General features: G+C 42.5%; 1 protein-coding gene across 5 annotated transcripts; it reads right to left on the bottom strand.

The window, feature by feature from the left end:
* Window positions 1-587: 587 nt before the first annotated feature.
* ddx31 (DEAD-box helicase 31) lies at window positions 588-14,070 on the bottom strand. 5 transcript variants are annotated; one of them, XM_011479619.3, is made up of 23 exons: window positions 13,984-14,065; window positions 13,465-13,621; window positions 12,286-12,411; window positions 11,613-11,726; window positions 11,381-11,538; window positions 9,414-9,489; window positions 9,291-9,334; window positions 8,670-8,740; window positions 8,336-8,445; window positions 8,204-8,245; window positions 6,580-6,644; window positions 5,988-6,107; window positions 5,768-5,874; window positions 4,261-4,490; window positions 4,043-4,180; window positions 3,910-3,969; window positions 3,774-3,824; window positions 3,552-3,691; window positions 3,116-3,200; window positions 2,296-2,407; window positions 1,835-2,081; window positions 1,176-1,320; window positions 588-1,058 (listed from the first exon to the last, which is right to left on the bottom strand). In XM_011479619.3, exons 2-22 carry the CDS (start codon window positions 13,576-13,578, stop codon window positions 1,185-1,187), a joined length of 2,346 nt encoding a protein of 781 aa, XP_011477921.1. In that variant the 5' UTR covers window positions 13,579-13,621; window positions 13,984-14,065; the 3' UTR covers window positions 588-1,058; window positions 1,176-1,184. The 5 variants fall into 5 exon arrangements, with proteins under 5 accessions (XP_011477921.1, XP_023814533.1, XP_011477920.1 ...); XM_023958765.1 differs by having other exon boundaries at window positions 588-1,320; window positions 14,001-14,070; XM_011479618.3 differs by having other exon boundaries at window positions 588-1,320.
* Window positions 14,071-14,736: the final 666 nt, after the last annotated feature.

Genomic DNA, 14,736 nt, shown 5'->3' with positions numbered 1-14,736 from the left:
GCTGTGCTTGTAAATCTGTCTAACCAGGTGGCTGGACAGCAGGTTCAAACATTTACGTAGCTATTAACTCCTGAAATATTAACCGTGGAATGAAAAATGGATGCCGGCCAGAGAGGGTATTACACAGCAGAGTGAGGAAAGTGCTGCAGAAAATACAGCTTTTAGGACAGTTTTGTGAAACACTTTTTTTTTTTTAAAGTATTTTTCTGGCGCATGAGCTTTTGCTGAGACGCAGAGGAACTAAAACGCTTTACAGTCTGAGGAAGATGGAACCAAACACATGCAAGGTTATAAAAGGTTAAAAGGATAAGACATCAAACTGACTGAAAATGGCACAAAGTGAAGGTGAATCCGAGTTTTTTGCATGCAGAAAACTTCCTTTAACTGTATTCCTGTTCTACTTTTTTACTTTTCTCATGTGCTTAGGCTACAAGATGTGAGAAAGAAAATGAAGGTAAATAGTTGGTCAAGTTAAAAACAACACAAAAAGCATTTCAGTGTAAAGCGTGCCCTTTAGCATTTCATTAAGTATTTTTTCTGAAAATGAGGTTGCTCTTCCTCAGTAAAAAGAAAAAAACTGATCACAATTCAGAACCAAATTTGATTTTATTGTCAGTTTGAAGCAGGTTTACAGCTTTAATGTAAGATCATAGTAAATTATTCAAAATAGGTGTTGATTTTATCTACATCTGTACAACATAAAATCACTAAAGTCGACAGTTCTTCAATGTCTCCTCTAATGAGCGACGATATCATCAGTGAAACCTTCAGACACCATGTTGAAAAGACAGATGGAGGTTCCCTCTGCTTCCCTCGTTGTCGAACCTCTGAGGATTATCCTCTTCTCTGACCATCAGCTGCAGGTCCAAAATCTTCTTCGCAAAGACGTTCTGAGGTGAGCTTCAGCACTTTGTTTCCACAATATCAGGTCCACTGTTGTAACCTCTGAAAGCCCTGAAAGCCTCACGTCATTAGAGAACAAGCCAACAGAGAAGGCTCGCTTTTTAGAGAATCTGCTTTCAGTTCCTGCTCCTCTCCTGCTTCATCATTTCCACCTACTGAGACAGAAGTTTCAAAAGGTTCTTCACTGACCGTTCTTTATGAGAATCTCATGTTTATTAGGCTTTGGTGTTTTTTCCTTGATTTTCCCACTTTTTGGAACGCCTGGATATTACCGTTCCTGCTCACTCCTCCTCTTGAGACCCGCTTAACTCCTCCTTTTTCCTCTTCTTCTTCCTTTTCTTTGAGGAGTCTCCTCCCTCCAGCCCATTTGAAAACTCTGAGCGCAGCATCCCTGCTTCCCTCTGACCAGAAAAAAACCTGAAAATCATCAAAAACAGATGTTTCCTGAAGACAGAGTACAGATGGAAGTAGCCCTGAACAGTTCCTGCCTTTTATCTGCTGTTCATTTTCCAACACACGTTTGGTATTGATGCACTCACAGAACATCTAAGCATTTATAACAATGACTTTTTATCACTTGTATTTAACCATTTTGAGCTTTTTTAGCGTCAAACCTTTGCTGCGAGGTTTTATGACGATAGTCATTATTTAGTTAGCTTAGCTTCGGATCTGTTTAGCCTGTTTGTGTGTCAGTCATTTAGGTTGTTTTCATTGGATTCTATTCTTTAAAGTTTCTGGAGTTAAAAGATTAATGTAGAAGATGTTAAAGCTGTACAATATCCTAGCATCTTCAGTTCAAACTGCTGACATTATGTTTAGCATTTTGGCCTGGCTCAGCTGTATTTCCTTTAGTCTTCTTACATTTCTCTCAGACTAGTTAAGTAGGAAGAATTTAATAGAGCATCATCAGCGTCACTCAGCACACATCCACCTTTTCTTTCCAGTGATCTGCTTCTGGACTCTGTTTGGGACCGGACTCTTTCCCTGCTTCCTCGCCACATTCTTGTTCTTTCCTTTGGTTCCGGGGCCCTTAGAGCCGAGGGCAGAGCTCAGCCCCCCTGGGGCGTCTCTCAGTCCGAAGCTCTTGGCAGCGTGTCCCAGGTGCAGGAAGCGGATGTGAAAGATGTGCTTCAGGTGAGCGGGGTAGGTGGTGTAGGCCCGCAGGTAAGACTGCAGTGCTGGAGACATTCCAAAGAACAGTCAGCGTATTTGTAAAGCAAGATTCTCACTCAACAAGGTTTAGGGCTTTACAGAGGAAGAGAAATGGAAGTTAAGAGACAAATAAACAAAGCCAATTCTTATAAAAATACAATAGGCACAAGGAAAGTTGCTACGAAAACAGTAAACTCAAAAAGGCCAGCATATTTGCCCTGAAGGCGGCGGCTACCTCACCTTTCTTTGCAGCCTGCAGAGACTGAGCATCAGAGTGAACAAAGTTCTCAAACTCGGTCTGGAGGACGGTGGCACGTTCACGGACCTCCTGTTCCAGAGCTTTGGATGAAGTCTGGAGACAAAGACTCCTCAGGTCACAGATCCTACACTTCTGGACATTAAACCTGAGTCTAAAAGCTGATTCCAGAGCAGCAATCGTTACAATGCAAACACTTTCAGACTTCTGAAAACTTTTGGTTAGTTCAAGTCTCAGAGGAAAAAAAGAGGGTTCAATATTCTTCAATATTGAAGCTAAAACTGAAAATTTTAGGATCTTTGGCATAAAGGATGAATCTAAGATTATATTCTTATTTCAGTTAAGCAAAACAAACAAGAAAAATCATAGTTTGGTGATAAAATGAACATTTTTGACCAAAATGACATACTTTTGTGGAAAATTTAAGTTAACACGACACAAAAAATGTTTGTTCGGCAGAATTTTTTTTAAAATGTTGTGCCTAAAACCGAGTTTACAAGACCAAAGTGTGAAAAGTCAGCATTTCAAGAGCAAATTAGGAACTTTTTTCCTTAAAAATACAGTCAGTAGACAGTTCCATTAATTCTAATGGGTCATAAATAGTAGAAATGTTTTTTGTTATTTTTAAACATTTTGTTAAAGTCCTTGAAAATCCAAATGTTTTAGCATTAGAACAGTCTAACATGACCAAAATACAAAGAACAATCAACATTTTGAAAAATATTTGTATACTCCGATAATCTTTTTTGGTAAAGTCAATAAAACCACTCTGAACCCTCTGATGGATGAGGGTGGGTGGCGTACCTTGCTGTAGTATTTGCCCCGCCCCCTATAGGTATCGTCTAGCATCAGACAGGAAAGAATCTCCTGCAGCTTCATCTCTGATAGGCTGAAACACACAAAGCAGTAAAAGACACATTCCTGAGGAACTGTAGTGTCTTGGATTTGAACCATTGTCTGTATACGAGAACTGGAGTTTTCATTTCGGCATCTGATTGGTCCGTTAAATAATAAAGAAAATCAATGTGAAAGATAAGGTAGCATAGCAAGAACGGCTGTTCTGACCAATAGAATGACTAACAGCAGTTTACTTCTCTATGGGAGTCTATGGGGTTTTGGCTTCTTGAAACTAGCGGCTACTTCCTGTTTGGGACGCTGTGGGGGAGGGGTCGCTCAGTCCAGTTGTCATATACAGTTAATGGTCAAAGCACACAGTAGGTCCAGCCTTCAGTCAACAAACCTGATGTTGTGATTTGCCAGCTCACTGATGAAGGCCGTCTCAGCAGGTGTGAGGAAGAGGAGGCTGCTTCCTCTTCCTCCTATCCGAGCTGTGCGGCCGACGCGATGAACGTACTCTGCTGCAGACGATGGAGGAGTGTACTGCACGCACAAATAGAGAGAAAAGTGAAAATGATGCTCTATGACCGTTTTCTATTGAGCTCAAACACAGTTTCACGTTCACCTGAACTATCCAGGTGACCAGAGGGAGGTCTAGACCTCTCGCTGCGACATCCTATGGAAAAAAAACAAACATAAAAGGCATGATGGGCAAAGTCGAGCTAACATGAAGTCCAGAGAGTCCAGCTCGTCTTACTGACCGTGCATAGCAGAACTCCAGACTGAGACGCTGAGAACAGCTGGAAGACCTCTGACCGCTCCTGAAGATGAAGAGCGAGGCTTTACATGATATGAGATCGCGAGCAGAGATACGTTAGCTTCACGACATGTTACCTCCTGCTTCATGTTACCATGGAGACGCTGAAAACTGAGCCGGGGATAGGCCGCTGGACGGGTGAGGACGGAGGTGAACAGAGAGTGTAGGAACTCAACGGCCTCGCAGCTGGAGACAAACACGATGACTTTGTTGTCCTAAGAACACCAACAAACGGGCTGTTAGATCACCATGGCAACCGGTTTCGGGTCTAGCATGATTCTCTTGGTGAGCTGACCTTGCATTTGTCCAGAACAAACGCGGCGAGGCACACCAGCCGGATCTTACTGGGAACCACCACCGCAAACTGCCTCAGAGCCTCTGGCACTGCAAAGCTCTCTGAAGTGTTGGCGGCTTCAGTGTCAGAGGTCACATGGGAGGAGCCAGTGTGGTCAGAGGAGGAGGAGGGGCCAGAAACCTGGATGCTGACGGGGTCCTTTAAACAGACATCAGCCAACCGGCTCACTCCTGAAACACACGGAGAGCCAAAGTGTTGAAGGATGTACTCTGCTGTTTGGAAGAATCAAACAGAGACAGCTTTCCGTCTTTGTCCAGTCAGAGTTTGTGATGTGAGGGAGAATCCAAAATGGCGGCAAAAACAGAGACCAATTGTAAACGAACGCGAGCAAAGAGACAACACAGCATCTTTGGACTGATGTAGGCATTACCTCCTAAAATACTGAGGTAAAATCATGTCAGCTCCATGAAATGAACAGGAAACTAGCAGAATAAAGCAGGAGAGGCAGCAGGAAGCAAAGCTAGGAGACAGAACAACACTCCTGCCAGAAACGGTCTATAAAATACAGTAACAATACCAGCGTAAAAGGAAAACAGACTACAGTTAGAAGTGGCCTCCAGGTCTACAATGGGTCATTTTTGGTTCATTTAAATAGTCATTAGTGAATCATAAAAGCCAAGCTTTGTTTTTTCTTTTTTAGACTTGCAAAAGCACTTTAATGACATTCATGTTGTGATTAACACAAACACATTAGACGATGTAAACACAGAACACATTTTCACAGCAGACCTGCTTTAAAGCCCCACTGATGATGAAAATGGTGTTTTTAACGTGTAATTGTTGCATTTTTCTCATGATGGAGAACATATGTAAAAAAAAAATTAAGCTTGAATTTGCATTTCTGAGTAGTACTTTATTCAAATTGTTAGAAATCAAGAGCAGAAGAAACAAGGCAGCTGGAAAAGGTTTGCAGGTGTGATGTGGAAAGTTACAATGGGCAGGCCACAAGCTCCCTGCTCTGCAAATACTTTGCATTTTTATTTTACCATAACCACCCGACACTTGAAGAGTTGCTCTCTAGCTTCTGTAATATGTGGTTGGTGCCCGACTACTAGAATCTATTATGCTCCAAAAGCAACATTTTGACGACTTAAAACACCGGCGTCAACTTTTCATCTTCAATGATCTTCCACATAAATATCTCATCATTGACGAGCAGCTTTACCCTACAGTATACTTTTCTGCTGCATGCAGATTTTGCTTCCTCCAACACTGGGAAGATCAGAAGCCATCTCTCAGTTATGTTCTTGTGCTATTTTTGCAAGTTAATCTCCACACAATGAGATTAATAAAAGGTAACTTTTCATTGTATTCTTAAATTCTAATAAAGAGGAAAATAACTAGCTGTAGCTTCTTGTGCTAAAATCGCATTGGCAGACTCAGAGTCTCAGATTTGAGCAGCTGTTCAGTTTCCTCTGCATAACAGTGTAAGGAGCGTTCAGTTTACCGAGTGTCAGCGTCGCAGAGAGCAAGACGTTCTGTCGGGCCGGTCCGGTCGAGTTCAGGCTGTTCAATATGACCGTGAGGTCTTTGTCGAAGCCCAGGTCCAAAGTCCTGAGTTCAAGACACAAACGGCATTCATGGATTCCTACACTTGATCTGGGACTACATTCTTCAGGACAAACGTGACTCCAGTTTGATGCCCGCGATGTTCACGTGTGAGCCACCTGTCAGCCTCATCCAGAACCAGCCAGCGGACGGCGCTGAAGGCGATGCTCAGGGTGTGTTTGATATGATCCACCAGACGGCCAGGAGTGGAGACCAAGATGTTGATCCCTTTACGAATCCTGAGGGAGGAGAAACATTTCAAAGATCTCATCACTCCTTACTGGAGACATGTTCAGCGATCTCAACCCAACCACGGGGAGGCGTAGATCTCTCCTAGCCTGACCTTACATTTTTCCAAATGGTGAACAGGGACTTTAGTCAGTTAGAAACTAGACCAAATGGCTCTTTTGGTTTTAAAGGCTGCAGATTCCTATCTAGAGTGTGTAAATTTATAAGCTGAGCTCCCCAGTAATCAAGTTTCTCCAACAACTAGGTTATAAGGCAAACATAATATGAACTGGATTTAAAATATATCATATATATACAAAAATTATAAATATAATGTATAACCTTTGCTTTTTTCCTGTAAATCAGCACGTAAAGCTGTTTTTTCACAGATTAATGGCAAGCTTTTCAGTTTAAATAAACAAACACATTTTTAAATAAAAAAAACTATTAAACTGATTAAAAAGTGATGCTTTGAGATGATACCTGGCCTTCTCTGCTTTCCTCTTCTCTCCTCCCATCAGCACCCCTGGGACAATCCAGGTAAATGGCTGTGAAGAACCAAAGGTACCAGTTTGACTCCCAGCCATGAAACAAATCTGTGAGTAGCTGAAGGATCCATAACTGGGACCCAGAACAACCATCAGAAACACATCAGTCAGACTCAGATTGGAGGGTTTTGCCTCCATATTTGCTTCACTGAGAACAAGAAATGAATATTTCACTGTAGTTCTACATTTGCTGTGAGCGTCAAATCTGCTTTGGCGTTTCTTCATCCAAAATGCAGATACCAGCAGTTCTCATTCCTTCTACTGAAGCTCAGTGACTGGTTTTAATAAAGGAACCAAAAACATAAGGTTCTTACACAAAAGTATAGGTTAGGTTAGGTTATGAAGAAGTCTTTCACAGCATCAGTGCAGGGAAACTTATCCCATCTTCCACAGATATTTTGTTCTGGGTCAGACTTTTTCAAACTCCTTCTAAAGAGAATCCATATTCATGAATCATTTTGAGACAGGAAAGTTTGATCCTATCAAAAAAATTTCCACTTCTGTTGGACGAACTCCCAAAGTTTGAGGTTTTAGTAGAAGAAACAGACAACCGTGGCTGCTGCCAAGAGGCGCAGCTCCCACGGTGAGTCCTCAGACAACTCCCATCCCACACGCCCTGTAAAAGCTTTGAGAAAAGGAGGGCACTGATCTATTGTAAAAGCCTTCCCAGTGGTCGTTTAATCATGATGATGCCATTTTAGGCAAAATCCAAAAACCTGTGTCTTTTTCTAGGACATAGTTTCTGCAGGGCAGCAGTAGTTCATTAGAAATTCACCTCTGAATTGTGGGTGGGACCGTTGGCGCAGAGTGAGTCTTCCTTCCTTTCCCATTATCCTTTTGTTTACACATTCTCCCGTTAGCTTACAGCTCCTCACAACCCCAGCCTAACATCACTGTTGCAACAAAAATGGTGAGCAATATCAGAGCTGTCCAGCCGTACAGTTTAGATCCAGATTCCAGACGGGGAAAACAAAGACGTACACGGAGCTATTTGTCTGCAAGTGGATGCATCAGAATGGAGCAGAGAGCTTGAGGCCTGACTTGGGCATTTTCTACATCATACATAGGCCTTTTTCAAACTGCATTGTTTTTCATCTGCTCCTGATTTCCCAAAGATATACTCAGGAATGCAATTTTAAGCTTAATCCTCTTTATATATGTCTTCCATCATAAGAAAAATGTTAAAAGAGCACCAACAGTTTCCCATTAAAGCCGCTTCTTGTTGTTCTTTTGATCAGTTTTCTACAAGCAAACATGGAAGTTAATAGAATGAAAATGTAGCAAATTAATAATCTAGTTAAAAACGGATTGTAACCCTTGTGCTATCTTAGATGACCCCACCCTTACATTGACGTGTTCTCCCTTCCATGACAAAGGTGGATAAAGGTGGAAAGATTTCATGTAATCCATGGACACCAGTGAAGATCACAAATCATTGAAGAAAAAAGGTTCAGAGCACTGTCTAGTGGGTCTAGATGACCCAACTCCCAATGTTAAAGTGCCTAGGATAGCACAAGGGTTACACTGCAAACTTGTAAATAAAATCCAACTGATTTTACCTTCAGAAGTTTCTGGAATATCTGGAAGGTCTGCACTGCGAGCTGACATAAAGCAGAGAGGATCAGTTCTAACAGTAAAAGGAAGCTTCACTCTGAAGGATCGCCATGTTCTGACGTGTTCCACAGACGAACCTCTCTGGTGGGGACAATGACCAGAGCCAGAGGACCATCGGACCTGCTGACCTTGGGCTGGATGGACTGCAGACTCTGAACCAGCGGGACGGCATACGACAGAGTCTTGCCTGCAGACAAAGTCTCACTTTCATTTATTCATTCTAATTTTCTGAAATCCTGAAAACCATGTAAAAATAAACGTGAAATCAATCAAACAGTGGGCCCTGAATCTGTTACATATACAGTAAATGTTTAATTTTCTCCATGAAATTATGGAAATGAAAACACTTTTCCTATTATTTTTGTGGAAAGGGTCTGTATGAGATGAAGAGGGCTCATTAGTGAGACTCACCTGATCCTGTTTGAGATCGGACCAAAGCATCTCGCCCGGACTGCAGAACAGGGATGGTCTGTTTCTGAACACTGAGCACAGAAGTAACCGTGAGTCCAGCTTTCCAAGTACAGTTTCACATCTTAGAGTTATTGTTGCTGCTAATGAGATCATCCGGCTGAAAGAGATTTTCTTTAACTTAAGACCATCATCTTAATGTTTGTCAGGTTTGATTCAAACAGGAACAAAAAAAACGTAATTTTTCATGTTTCCGGAAATCCCCTTTTATGAAATTTTATTTTTTAACTTTAGAAAAACATTTGGACGTAGGATTTTATTTCACTTTACATGCTTTTTGAAACATAAATTATTAATGTAACATAAATGTTATCTTTTTTAAAATGCGGCATATCAATATGGCAGTAAGACGGGGAAAAAGGACAACCATCAAAAACATGCAGCACGAACACGTTTCTCAGTCAGAGACGTGAAGGTTCGCCTGGACAAAAGAAAGGCTTGCAGGGGAAAAAAAAGTTTTTAAAAATTCCTTAAATGGTAGTTCAGTCAATAATAGGATAAAGAATCTGCTGTGTCGCTGCATCTTATGGAAGAATAAATCTGTGCACTGGGTGCCACACTGACCTGGTCAGAGTGGAAACATTCAGGACTTTGTTCAGTGTTGCCACCTAGTGGGAAAAGACTGTAAGTGAATACAGAAGAACTGACTGAAATCGAATGGAATGAACTGAAGAGACAGTTTGTCACCAGGTGTGGATGCAGGTCAAGCTCTGAAAATGAGTCTGAAGTGAAGATCTTCTCTTTTAATTGGCAAACCGCTGCTCTAAAGGAGAAAACAAAGAAAGAAAAATGAGAGGGATTCAGCCCCTTGAAACAAGGATCTGAAAACAAAAGGCCATGTAAACGGTTTCTGTTGCCATTGGGACGACGAACGAGGAACAAGGTGTTCGGATTAGCCAGATTATCTAAATAGTCTGAGTCCAGAACGTCAAAAAGTGTCAGCTGTCTTTGAGCCACCACCATGGAAGCCTATCTTCTTCCCAAAGAACTGCAGAGTGGGTTAAATCCATCCATCCATCCATCCATCCATCCATCCATCCATCCATCCATCCATCCATCCATCCATAAAACCCACCAATTCCCTTTTGGGGTCACAGGGTTGCTGGAGCCTAACCAGCGAGGCTCACCCTAAACAGGTTACCAGTCTCTTGCAGGACCACACACTCACACCGTGGGACAATTCAGTCACCAATTAACCTTTGAAAAGTGTTCTTGGACTGAGAAAAGCCTCATGAGGATGGAGAACAAGAACATTTCAAACAGAAATTTGCATTTCCAGCTAGGATTTGAACCAGGGCCTCTTCACTATTAGGCAAGAATGCTAACCACTACACCACCATGCAGCCCCACAGTGTGATTTATGAAGGACGTAATCTGTGGCCAGTCATTCAGTAGAGTCCAATGAGCTGCCGGCAGGTAGCTGTGCACCATGCTCTGCCAGGAACAGAAAGACGCTGGGTATAGCCGCTCACACTGCGGTTACAGGAGGATGAAAGATAACCGTCTAAAGATGGTTCCATGGGTGGAGGATGAACCACACCCATTTTCTCAGCCCCCTCTGAGTCCAAATACCATCCGTAGTCGGGTAGAGTGCTTCTTGTGGACACAGGTTTGCTTCATGACGACGGTGATTCCCTGACAACGTCTACATGTGCAAATGGTTCTTCACAGCTGTAAGGGACGGTGTCTGTGCAGGAGGAAGAGAGGGTCACTCCACCTCCTCCTTTCCCGCTACAAGAATGTACAAGGACCGGAAAAACAAGACGTCTGACAAAGCAATGACCGGACAACATTAGCCTCTGGACATTGTCTGACGAGCCGTGTCGTCGTCCTGCAGATCTTCCTCATTTTAAAGCGTCTGGCTGAACCTCCTGAGCTTCACCTGCTCTTCAGCTTAACCTTCAATAAAGTCCACCCAGCTTGCAGCAGGTGTTCAAACATCTGTCTACAGTCAACAGCTGCATGGGTGCCATGATGTGCAGCTGCTGGGTTCTGAAACCCTCTCCTAGAAAACCCAGGCTAACGGGACAAGGCTGACGCTTGTCACCTGTACTTTGTTAATGCTAGTGACTCCACTGGAAGGAATCTGACGACGTCCAGATACAGAAGTATCAGGCTGATGTGTGCAGCTGTCTTTGAGAAGAGCAGAACCCAAAGGGTAAACATTTATGCTGGTGTACTCCTAAAGGAGTACTCAAAGCACGTAAACTGTGGAGAACCGTGGCTAAAAATATTATTTTCCAGTTCAACTTCTCGCTGGTGAACAGTAATCCAGATGTTTGCCTGAAGGCCACTGTTTCAACCTCAAAGTCCCACTCCAATCATCTGTTTTCAAAGTGTTCCCGGTGGTCTTTTAATTATAATGATGCGTTGTTTTCTATGAAATGCTATTCTAAGTTTAATTTTCTACATAGATGTCGTCCATCATCAGGAAAATACCATGAGAACAGAAACATTATTTTCATCTGAGTAGGTCTATAACAGAACAAACTCTTTTTATTTGGTGTATTATACACAACTGACCCTCATCTTTTTGATTCCTCTGAATTCTTTCTTCAAAACATCCGTCTGGAACTTCCTAACCATCATCTGTGCTCCTACCAATCCAACCAATAAGCTGTAACTCAGCTGAGCCAATCGGATCAGAGCTGTACCTGTGGATGTCCGGGATGTCTGGGTTGTGTTTGAACAGAGAGGAGGTCTTGAAGGAGCCATGTCCTGCTTCCTTCCCTCCATCCTTCTCTTTCTTCTTTCCTTCGATTTTCCTCTCCTTTTTTTGTGGTGACTTTTCTCTCACTTTTCGGGGCGGAGCCTGCATGAGACACTAACATGAGTTCTGATGTGTTGCACTAATATATCAATAAAATGGACTGTTAACGGCGATACCTGAAGGTCTTCAGATGAAACAGCTCCTTCCTTCTCTTCCTCTGCAGGAGCAAAGTCTTGACTCTTGTGTTCGACGGAGCTGAACTTCCTCTTCTTCTCTGCTTTCGGTTTCTTCTGAAAGTCAAGATAAAAGTTAAGAAGAGAGATTGAGCTTCAGCTCCAAGTAGAAGAAAAAGGATCTCCAATTATCCATCCATATGTCCGTTTTCTTAACCCGCTGTTTCCCTTTGGGGTCACAGGGTTGCTGGAGCCCGTCCCGGCTACTGCTGGGCAAAGGTGGGGTACACCTTCGCCCAAAGATTCACATCAATGTTTCAGGATTTACTGGACAGAAAGCCAAATGGCTCGCCCAAGAGCAGAACCAGATCTTTTACTAATGTAATTTGAGATTTTTAACTTCAGCTTAATATTATTTAACTCATCCAGTCAACTGGACAGCAACAGTCATTAAACCAAAAACACATTAAAGAAATTCTCCCGATGATACGACTTGGTTAAGGGAAATAACAGAAAATGACAGATCCTTGGAGACCTAACAGGAGGATTTGACATAAACTCATTTATATATAATCTAAAGCTCCGGTCTGAATCCTCAAATCAACCAAAGATGCCCTAGTCTTCTGTGGTGATGATGTGACAAGCCTACAAATTCTTTAGCAGTTGGTCCAGTCACCTGGAAGTCTGCAGAAGGTGCAGCTGCTCCCTCCTCTGTGGAAGGCAGCTTCTGTTTCCTCTGTTTGAAGGAGAACCTGGTCTGATCCTCTGAGGATGTGAAGCTCTTCTTGTCTCCTCTCTTTTTCTGGCAGTTCCAATGAAAGTAGAAAAAAGAAAAAAAATCAGCATCCAGCTGTCTAATGTTACGAGGATAAAGTTGCTCAAACAGTGGATTCATTCATTCATTCATCTTCAAAACCCGATCTGTCCCTCTCGGGGCACAGGACTGCCGGAGCCCATCCCGGCCACTCATGGGCGAAGGCAGGGGACGCCCTGGACAGGTCGCCAGTCTGTTGCAGAGCAGTGGATTCATATTTATCATTATATTTAGAACATTCTTTTAATTTACCCGTCACATCTTGAAAGTCAGACGAGGCCGACTTCAGGCGTCTGATTTATGGGTTAAGAGAAAATCTATATTACATTGGAATGGTTCCTTCATAAAATCTAGTGGATAAATAAGTTTGAAATGAAGATTACCCTCAAAAGTTAAGGGAAACTGAAAGGTTAAAATAAAACCAGTTTGAGACCTGAGAAAGGTTGTGAATCACTGATCTATAGGACTTTTATCGAATTACTTTTTTTCATGTTTTAAGTGGGCTGTACGGTAGTGCGGTGATTAGCGCTCTTGCCTGACCCGGCTGGGAGACCTAAAACAGAACCACCAATGCCGGATCTTTGTGTGGAGTTTGCATGTTCTCCCCGTGCATCCGTGGGCTTTCTCGGGGGACTCCGGCTCCCTCCCACCAGCCGAAAACATGCCTCATAGGTTATCTGGTTACTCTAAATATTCTGTAGGTGTGGATGTGGGTTGGCCCTGCGACCTGTCCAGGGTGAACCCTGCCCTCACCCACGAGTGGCTGGGCTAGGCTCCGGCAGCCCTGTGACCCCGAAAGGGACAAAAACAGGTTTATAAAATGAATGAATTAATCTTTTATAGCAGCTGAATCAGTGGAATTCCAGCTGAGGTGCAGAACTTTGCAAATAACACCAGAACTGCAGGAACCAGACTAATAGAATAGCTCCTAAAAAAAGCAGATGCATGAGTGTATAGGAAGGTGGTTGATGGTTCTGATTGACAGAAACTAGAAAATTTAGGAGACAAATCAGGCTTGCAGAAAGCAAAGCGATCACTCACTGATGCCCATCTCTGCTGAGTGGTCAGATGTTTCCTCCTGCTGGAAGGTGGACGCGGTGAAGAAACATCTGTGCAGAGGTTCAGAGACAGCTGCTCGTCTGCAGGTGACATCATTCAACCGCTGCTCCGCACCAATGGCAGCTCCCGTCTCCAGACACTGCAGACACACGACAGAGAAATTTTTAGTTTAACTTAAACATTATAAACTCATACATGTCATGACCAACTGTCTCAAGGCGAAAGGACCAGGGTCGTGAATGCATTCAGAGTCCACAAACTGCTGTTTCACCGAAAACTCAAACGTTGTTCGTTCAAAACATTAATAGTAATAGATCATTTATCGACGAAGTAACGTTCGGCTAAGCCTAATGAATCGATCATGATCGATGATGCTAACGCTAAAAGTCAAACTATAATGCAGCTGCACATACAACAGTAGCGGAAGATCACAATAGACTGTTCCTGGTTGATAAAATATATAATTATTACAAATAAACACATACAATTACGAAAAACCACCTGAAATGTAAACTTTCGGTGTGAGAGCCCTCAAACACGGTCACACGTGGAAATCTTTTCCGGTTGCGTCATGAAGCCACACCTCCACGTAGCGGCGAGCATGCGCAGTAAATTTCTGTTGCCATCAATTTTGTTTTGAAGGTTGTTTTTCTTAAACCGTAAGGGAGAGTTTAGCAAACAGTCAATGTTAACCAAATTAAAATTTGAAGAATATTTATGATACTAAAATTCATATTACTACTCAAGTACGTATTTTTTTTACTTTATCCAATTTTTAAACCCATTTTTCTGCAGTTTACAGATGCCAATTTAATTCAATAAATTTATCCATTTAATTTGATTCATTTTTGCATTTTTTTATTATTTTTTTGGTCTCTATTAATTGCTGCAATCCAAAACGAACAAACAAAAATGTCAAATTAAAAGCCCAGAAGAAAATTGTTCTTGGGTTCTCCAGGCGTTCCAGTAACGTTCATCAATCAGAGTTGCAAATAATCAGTACACCCTTCCCTGTGGGCTGAGCAGAACCTCAGCAGAATCAGTTCTGCTCAGGTGTTTTTTAATGGAGCACCCTCAGTCTGCTCAGATCCCAGAAGACTGACAATAGCTCTGGTCCAGATCTGAGTCAGAAAGAATGGACTGAGTGCATGACGGCAAACTTCCCCTTTCCCTAAAAAACACACACACAGCACTTCCTGCTGACAGCGGTAAAAATAGAGCTGTCAATCAAGAGGCAAGTATGGTCCCTGCGGG

The sequence above is a fragment of the Oryzias latipes genome, chromosome 9 (assembly GCF_002234675.1).
Source record: "Oryzias latipes chromosome 9, ASM223467v1".
Lineage (NCBI taxonomy): Eukaryota > Metazoa > Chordata > Actinopteri > Beloniformes > Adrianichthyidae > Oryzias > Oryzias latipes.
Note: the sequence above shows the minus strand (reverse complement) of the source record. Positions and strands in the feature narration are given on the sequence as shown.

Bases quoted from the DNA above. Each gene is read 5' to 3' on its own strand.
- ddx31 (XM_023958765.1), bottom strand. From the start codon at position 13,578: ATGATGTCACCTGCAGACGAGCAGCTGTCTCTGAACCTCTGCACAGAT. The intron at 6,108-6,579 runs GTATCATCTCAA...CTCCTCCCTCAG, and splicing joins AGGAAAGCAGAGAAGGCCAG to GATTCGTAAAGGGATCAACA. The intron at 2,082-2,295 runs GTGAGGTAGCCG...GAATGTCTCCAG, and splicing joins TCTGCAGGCTGCAAAGAAAG to CACTGCAGTCTTACCTGCGG.